An 8,752-nucleotide genomic window follows, 5' to 3' on the forward strand; every position below is an offset into this window, starting at 1 on the left:
ACTGGAGAATGAAGATTCAACCATCAATCAATAGAAAGCATAGAATTTTAACCAATGAAAGGCCATTTGCAAAAGAGAAATAGACTTTATTTGTTGAAGTAGGGATTAGCAGGCTTTTTTCTTGTTTACAAGTCTATACAATAGCTGGTGACAGAATCTGATGTTTTGTTCTATTTCTTCTTGCCTGGTTTCTGTACTTTCTCCAGTCCTTGGATGTACTTGCGTGGAACTTGGTACTGATCTGCAAGACGAGGGGAAGTAAATGAACTATCACTGCTCAATAAAATACATTAATTAAAAGATTAACGACATGCACTGAATCGTAAAATAAATTTTACGATTCAGTGTATATGCATTTCACACATGATGCTACATCAGACTTACAAGAAACTCTGGCAGTCAGCTATATTTCTGAATATTATTCTTATTATTATTATTATATTATTATTGTTAAACTGCAATATGACAGTCTGCAGGCCTACCGAGCAGCAGTTTCCCAGCTTGCTGGACCTGGTTCCCTTGGATCTGGATCATAACGCGGTCTTTGGAGCCGGGTATGGGATGGAGGACAGTACTGGCCTGGACCCGGTGCTGCAGAACCCCGGCGATGGCTGCAGGGTCCAGACCGTACAGCTCCAGGTTCTTAATGAGAGTCACCTGTGGGAAGAGGAACACACACAAGCTTTATGAACACATCTATACGTGTGTATGCAGGCACACACATTAACACACACACAGAGGCCGGTGCACATGCATAAATACACACATGCAGAAACATTGAGAGGTATTGTAACAGAAGCAGTTACCGATGTGTGTCATTACCTGTATGAGATATTATATAAAACAAACCTTACTTCAGGTTTCCCACACAAACATGGAGGAACATTTGTGAGTAAATTTGTGAGTTTGGTGACTGTCAGTGTTGATTGCTAGTGCAGAAGCTTGGTGATGCTTGTTTGATTAATATCAGGTGAAAAGTTGATGTGGTGATGTAATGAGACGATGGTTAAGGTCTACCTTCTTGTTTGAGCCCCTGGAGGCCACAGAGAGGTCAATGGGTTCGAGGTGACCCTTTCTAATGATTGGCTGCCGCCCTGGAAACACCAGCTGGTGGCAGTGTTGCATTCTGTCCAGAGTCCTATGGACACAAGAGGGCGCTGTTGTGCTTCACCATAAGGGGAGTTGACCGAGTAAGTTTCATTATGCAGTCAGGTACACCATGTGATGTTTCTCATCAGTCACAGGACGCGAGACATGGACAGGTGCCTGGGTCTCATTTAAAAAGAGTAACCAATTTATTAATGAACTTTTCGTGTTTTATTTTCAATCCCTGTCAAAATGATACAATGATTTTTATGAACGCTTAAAGTCGTGTTGCTAAATTAAGAGCAAATGGTCGCTTGCCCTACACTGAGAGAGATGTGGTCCAAATACACCCCCCACGCTACCTGGAAAAGAGATCGTCCCACTTGAGTTTGTCCACCTCCTGGTACTCCGACTTCTCCAGCAGGCAGTCACAGAGTATGGGATTGATGGTGACATAGCTGGGGAGGGTGTAAAGGAGACCCTGTCAGTAAAATCTGCACGATGGAAACAGAGAGTGGATGAATAGCACTGGTGGGATGAATAGATGACCACAAATCCCACACTGATCCTCTGAATATTCAGCACTGATCGCTGCGGTCGGCGCGTCTGCAGTGTGGGTCACGGCAGGCGATCAGTTACCAGCAGGATCTCACAATACCTGGGGCTTCTCATTTAAAGAGCCCCATCCAAACCTTACAGCATCTCTGAATGGGATAAAACACTACTACTGCAGTTAAGTGTAATGTTACCATTATGCTATCAAGCGTGACGCCTAACTCTGCATCATTACTCCCGAGTTCTTTGTACGCATTTCTAAGGGGGTAAGGACATCTACTAAATTTCTACATGTAAATGGAAATGATAAGCCTTTGACCCAATTCTGACTCACCCCTTAATACAATGCGACTCCATATGCTCAAATATACTACATTCCAAAAGTATGTGGACGCCCCTTCTAATTAGTGGTTTTGGCTATTTCAGCCACACCCATTGCTAACAGGTGCATAAAATCAAGCATACAGTCATGCAAACAAACATTGGCAGTAGAATGGGTCGTGCCCAAAGTGTTCAGTGACTTTAAACGTGGCACTGCCAGCTCAGCCGCAAAGCGGTAGCCCACACAAGCTTACAGAACAGGACAGAGGGTGCTGAAGTTTGTATCACGTAAAAATCATGTCCTCGGTTGCATAAGTCACTACAGAGTTCCAAACTACCTCTGGAAACCTCAGCAAAAGAACTGTTACATTACATTACATTACAGGCATTTAGCAGACGCTCTTATCCAGAGCGACTTACACAACTTTTACATGGCATTTTTTACATTGTATCCATTTAAACAGCTGGATATATACTGAAGCAATTTCGGTTAAGTACCTTGCTCAAGGGTACAACGGCAGTGTCCTAACCCGGGAATCGAACCTACGACCTTTCGGTTACAAGCCCAGTTCCTTACCCACTGTGCTACACTCCGTCCAACTGTCCATCAAGAGCTTAATTTAGTGGGTTTTCATGGCCAAGCAGCCGTACACAAGCCTAAGATCACCATGCGCAATGCCAAGCGTCGGCTGGAGTGGTGTAAAGCACACCGCCACTGGATTCTGGAGCAGTGGAAGCGCATTCTGTGGAGGGGATGAATCACGCTTCACTATCAGGCAGTCTGACAGACGGATCTGGGTTTGGCAGAATGCATAGTGCCAACTGTAAATTTTGGTGGCGGAAGAATAATGGTTTTCATGGTTTGGGTCAGGGGGTCAGGCCCCTTTGTTCCAGTGAAGGGAAATCTTAATGCTACAGCATACAATGACATTTTAGAGAATTATGCGCTTCCAACTTTGTGGCAACAGTTTTGGGAAGGCCCTATCCTGTTTCAGCATGACAATGCCTCTGTGCACAAAACTAGGTCCATAAAGAAATGGTTTTCTGAGTTTGGTGTGGAAGACCTTGACTGGTCTGTACAGAGCCCTGACCTCAACCCCATCAAACACATATGGAATGAACTGGAAAGCTGACTGCGAGCCAGGCCTTACGTCCATCATCAATGTCCAACCTCATTAATGCTCTTGTGGCTGAATGGAAGTGAATCCCCGCAGCCATGTTCCAAAATCTACTGGAAAGTCTTCCCAGACTGTTCTAGTCACAAAGGAAGGGGGTCCAATCCATGGTTTTGGAATGTTCAACAAGTACACACGGGTGTTGTTCAGGCGTCCAAATACTTTTGGAAATGTATTGTATGTCATTAAATATATATACTATATACTATACACATCTCAACATGTATGCTAATCAGTGCAGTGTTTGCCTTTGTATGAACATCTGTGGAAGGATAATCTTCTCAGGACCCTCCAGTACATATAGTTTGAGAACCTCTAAATAGATCCACCACTGCACTTGTATTTCTTTTAATATGTAGCCATAGTGTGCATGCCCTTTTCATTGGAATGTAGAAACAGCGTGTGACACCCCTCCTACTTTTCTGTGTGGGAACCTGCTCACAGTTCCAACTTCGTTTTAGATCCTGATGCTTGTTAATTCTTCATTTTGGTAAGAAAAGTGTTTTCTTGAAAATTATCACTGATTTGGAAATTGTATTGGAGTCTTAAAAAAGCATTTCAAATACTTATCTGACCCAGGTCAGGAGGGTGCATGAATACACGGCCACACACTGTGTTATATAAACTTACTTCTTGTTTATCTCATCGACCAGCTCATTCTTCTTCACATACTCTGTGATGATGGTCCTCACCTCGCCTGCAGAGAGCACTGCCCCCTTCCTGTGGCAGAGAAAAAATGCAGGACATCAGCAGTCCGCACTCCTGCCTACAGTCCCACCCCCAGACAGCAGGGGGCAACAGATAGCACACCTCTTCTGGGAATCCTCAAAGAGAGGCTGGAGCCGGGCAGAGACGGAGTAGAGGGCGATGATTTCTGGAGGGTGGTATGGATGGTCAGACTCCCCATTGCTCTCTGTAGGACCTTCCTCCTTTGGACTATCCTCTGGTGGAGAAAAAGAGCGCAGCCTGCAGGCAGAGGAGGGTAATGCATGAGGGAACATGAGGCACAGTACAATTGCAAAACAAATTGAGATTTTGCAATCATCAACAGATTTTACAGGGGGTGTTGGGATGGAGGAGTTTGGTGAAAAAGTAAACAAGACTTACTCTGGGTGTTTCCAGGCCACCTCCACAATACTCTCCACCCCTTTGCTGAGCTCCTTCACCTTTAGCAAGTGGTGTTGCTGCTGCATACACTGCAGAAACTTTGAGAGCTGGAAGATAAAAATATATAAATTTATATATGTATGAGACAGAGAGAGCAAGAGAGAGAGACTAGTGCTACTGTTTGGACACACCTAGAAGATAAACACTTAACAAACCCGGCAGACTCATCATGAGGTCTTCACAGATAAAAGCCGTAGGTCACAGTTTGGTGTGGTAAGTGTTGTGCTGCAAGGAACTGGCTGCTGTACCTTTTTGTAACTGGATTTCTTGAGGTCCAACTGTTTCCCGCTAGGACTGCAAAAAAGAAAATGCACAGAAAATAAAATGGGATGATTTCTGACTGTTTTTACATGATGCAGTGAGGCATTCAGATCAGGAAACTGGATGTATTATATGTGTTGCAGGTTCAAACCCCAGGTGTGGCACTGCTTTTGTAAGTTACATATGGTAATCTTCTTCTATGAATGATTGGCTGTATAATGGCCCCTAATCCTGGTCCTTGGTAGTCACAGGGTCGGCTGGCTTTCACTGTTACTTCATTGCTTAAAGCAGTTCATTACGCAGATAATTCCCCTAACCTGATTTCCTGAATCTGAATTGGCGCCGACTGGGTTGGGAAGCCCGGTCCTATCAGAACTTAAGGGGTCAGGAGATGACTAAACCGGCCAATCACAGAACAGGGCGGGGGGCAGGGTACTGTACCAGCAGGTGATCATGTGGTTGCGCAGGAAGGTGCTAGTCAGCAGGGGGAGCTCTGATTTCTTCACCTTACTCTTCAGGGCGTGCAGGAAGCACTGGAGGAGCAGGGCATCCATCTGCTCTGTGTGTGGGGGGTGAGGGTGAGGGTGAGGGTGAGGGTGGGGGTGGGGGGGGGGGGTAAATAAGCAAGACAGCGCTGATGGGTGCATGAGTTCTCACCCCTCCTTGCAACATCATGTTAGCATCCTGTATCCTGGCCCCCTCCCTATTCCCACACCCATTACTCTTTTCAGGATTATAACAGCATGTTTAATGGTTTTATATGGATTTTAGCTTTTAAATATCTATGATTTATATACCGGTTCTAGGTTGCATAAGTTAACCTACATTTAGTGCTGTATTGATGTTGCATTTGCTGGACTGGGAATGGCGTTCGATACCTCTGGCACAGCTCACATAACTCTGGTGGATGCACTTGCGTTCTTTTACATGTTACATCACTCTGGATAAGTGACAGTAATGTGATGTACTATGTGGGACTCTTTGGAACACTACCTTCAAACATCACAGCCCGCCTCCTCTGCTTGCTCCATTCAGTAAGCTGCATTACAGCATCTCAGGAGTGTGTTCAGACAGGACCTGCTGAGTATCAGGACTAACCTTGCGGAGATCTGCTGTCCTCCTCTTCCACATCTTCGTCTCCACACTCCTGATCCTCCTTCTCCTCCCTTTCTTCCTCCTCCCCCTGCTCTTCTACCCCCTCCTTCGGAGCTAGGCTGAGCTCCTGCAGATTCGGGCAGAGGGGGTCCGGGGACAGGTCTCCTTCAGGGTCTCCCTCAGGTTCCCCTTCACACTCCCCGACGTCCTGCTCTTCACCCTCCATCTCCCCTTCAGCGTTCCCCTCGCTCTCCACAGGCAGGATGGAGGGGGGCCCTGTCTTGTCCCCAAACCCCCTAGGAAAAAAACAGTAAGAAGATATGACATCATCAATGTTAGACTTTGGACTTTGTACTCACATGTTATCCTGATACTTATTGGAGACAATTATCATTTCAAGATCAGGCTTTACAAGTGTCTCTGGTCCTGGAGAGCCAAAGTCTTAATCACACTCTAGTTACATAAATGCACTGAAACTTTGTACTCTTCTACTCTTTGATTACACTTTTGTGTGTGTCAGCAATTCTGTATTTGGTCTTTCTGGATTCATTGACTGCTTATGTGGAGGGATATTTACATTCTTCATGGCTGAGAATCCTTGGGACATAAAAGGGAGAAAAGCACAACCAAACAGAAGAGGTCCAAATAAACAGAAAATAATATGACTAAGAAAGGAACACATTTTTCTCTCCAACAAAAAAATGTACATTTGTTTGACCTGTGAAATTGCAAACACTTTTCCAACTGCCTTGGTGTGGATGAGAAAGCTGTATACCTCTGTGTCCTATATTCTAGCCCTCCAAAAACTGTCTACTGTCCTCTACTAGACCTCAGTGGCAGCTAAACCATCGCTAAACCCTGACCACCGACAGCGTAAGAGTGGGGAAAGGATTGCTGGTTTTCATAGAATATTCCAGGACGCACCACAGGTTGTCCATATAGGTGTGCAGAATGGACACGCCCCTCCCTTTCATGCCAAGTTCACACATATCCGAGGTGGACATGGTGGCGGTTCCCACGGCGACGGGTGCCCTGAGTGAAACCGAAACAGGTGGTAATGTATAAGCGCACTCAGGGTGGTAACACAGTTCAGAACACAAGGCTTCACTTGGGACCGAAGTGCAGAAGCAGACAAACACAGCGGGAGACTTAGGATCACCTGTTTTTCACCATGGAAACAGAGCAGCGCTCCCCTTTTTTGACCTGTGGTAGTCCCGCGGTTGGAACCACCACTCCTGGCAACATGAGGTCTGCAACACAAACAGACAACAGGAAGGGACTTCAGCGCATTCAGTGTCATTATAGCGCACGGGAAGGCATCTGTCTGTAGTTATGTTTTACAATGATGGCCTACTGTATGTAGGCAATACTCAATGAGGGCCTATAAGTATGTTTGTTTAATATAAGAAGTTGCGTGCCCCTCTTCCAAATCTAATGGGATAGTACAAATATAAGATGATGTGGTTTCAAGTTTTGAAGGCTTCATTTGTTGATCAAAAAGATAGCCATTACAGCAATCTTCCCAACCGAGTGGCTGTCAACACAATCCTAAAACCTGCTGTGATTAGTCGCAGTAATGTGGGCATTAGTGAAATGATGTCTCAAAATGTGACACCTTACCCGCTCCTCCTGCTAATTTCTGCAGAACTGCGGGCCATGTTATGAAGGTTTGCAAGAGATCCGGATGCCGCCAAAGCGTGTATACTGTGGAAACAAGAGGATTTTTTTTAAAAATCCGTCCCTCAGAGCTGTCGTCTAGTGTATCGAAAACAAAACAGTTCAACTTCGTTGCCAAAATACCTGTGGGGTAAAGCTGCTTTTCCACTTCGAAAAACATTGGGTTTTTGTGAAGGACGTACAAAGTGACAGCATCTCCTTTGTGTGCGTATATCTTGACCACATTCAGCTCTTCCTTGCTCGGGACAAGTTCATTAATGTCTTCTGCCGAAAGCGCGGGGAAGGCATTTGAGACATCTGTTTTGAGCTTCCTCCTGTAATAATAATAATAATAATAATAATAATAATAATAATAATAACAGCAAACACTACATATGCCAGTTTTACCAACAGCACAACAGTGTGGCTAATTCACATTACTGTTAGTTACACTAGTTGGAACAGCACACAGAGAAAGCTGGCTCGCTGAGTTTATATCAAAATGAAAGGAATTAATCAAACTGAACTCTGCAACTCTGATATCCATTGTGGTTTCAGATCTAACGGTGTACCATCTGAAACTACCCATAAACAAAACACTGTTTTTCGTTAGACTAAACTGGTTAGCCGGCTGTCTAATAAACTGCCGTGTACGGCCCTTGCTGTTGTTAACATACATTTACTGTTTTGGCAAGCCAGCCATCTTCGCCTGATGCATAGAATAATATTCCCTATCCTTATTGGTTGTGATATAATTGTTTTTGTTTTTATTTAGCTGTTAAAATTCTTAATGACAATAAATAAGCGCCCCACACCTGTCAGATCCCTTGATCACCGTGTTGGATTTGACACGGAACGGTTTCGCAAACATCCTGGAACGAAACAGTGCAATCCGATGGACTATTCTGAATGGTTATCTGCAATATTACAGCTGCAGAATTTGTTTTCCACACCTCTTCGTAGAGATGATGAAAAGTCATCACAATGCTTTTCTATTTCATGAAGTCCAGGCAGCAGCCATCTTTGCAAGTATCAGTGAGAATATCCCGGTCGGGAACCCGAAGCTAAAAAGAACACCTTTTCTAAACTGACTAATTCAGGGAAATTTAATCTAATTTCCCCATTGCCATACAGGACGTGTTTATTGTCAGTTCATAAATAATAATACTCTCGTTAACAATGGTTCGGTGCGGGAAATTACTGGACTTGTAAACAATGTGGAACTTGTGTATGGAGTTTCGGTGATTATTCAGTGTGACACGGATTATACCCCCCTGCTCACGCCCGACCCAGAGTCAGTGTCCCCACCCTGAAGCTGCACGAACATTAATAGCATTTGAAACAGTAGTTACTGATCTGAAATCAGCGAATTTGTACAAAGTAGGCTACACTGGTTGCCATGTTGGCTCCAATGTTTTATCCACAGCGTCAGTGCG

The 8,752-nt window shown here is 44.5% G+C and overlaps 1 protein-coding gene across 1 annotated transcript; it reads right to left on the reverse strand.

The window, feature by feature from the left end:
• Positions 1-65: 65 nt before the first annotated feature.
• eif2d (eukaryotic translation initiation factor 2D) lies at positions 66-8,364 on the reverse strand. The gene is made up of 15 exons (XM_035380906.1): positions 8,132-8,364; positions 7,461-7,651; positions 7,281-7,364; positions 6,820-6,910; positions 6,585-6,692; positions 5,664-5,956; positions 5,007-5,124; positions 4,553-4,598; positions 4,245-4,351; positions 3,948-4,103; positions 3,768-3,857; positions 1,449-1,544; positions 1,018-1,138; positions 483-657; positions 66-241 (listed from the first exon to the last, which is right to left on the reverse strand). Exons 1-15 carry the CDS (start codon positions 8,185-8,187, stop codon positions 171-173), a joined length of 1,803 nt encoding a protein of 600 aa, XP_035236797.1. The 5' UTR covers positions 8,188-8,364; the 3' UTR covers positions 66-170.
• Positions 8,365-8,752: the final 388 nt, after the last annotated feature.

Source organism: Anguilla anguilla, chromosome 11 (assembly GCF_013347855.1).
Source record: "Anguilla anguilla isolate fAngAng1 chromosome 11, fAngAng1.pri, whole genome shotgun sequence".
Classification (NCBI taxonomy): domain Eukaryota; kingdom Metazoa; phylum Chordata; class Actinopteri; order Anguilliformes; family Anguillidae; genus Anguilla; species Anguilla anguilla.

What these genes read in the sequence shown, in the direction of transcription:
- eif2d (XM_035380906.1), bottom strand. Translation starts at nt 8,187, where the DNA reads ATGTTTGCGAAACCGTTCCGTGTCAAATCCAACACGGTGATCAAGGGA. An exon ending in AAAGCAGCTTTACCCCACAG is followed by an intron (nt 7,365 to 7,460) that starts GTATTTTGGCAA and finishes TTGTTTCCACAG; the next exon opens with TATACACGCTTTGGCGGCAT. An exon ending in AGCTGGGAAACTGCTGCTCG is followed by an intron (nt 242 to 482) that starts GTAGGCCTGCAG and finishes CTCGTCTTGCAG; the next exon opens with ATCAGTACCAAGTTCCACGC.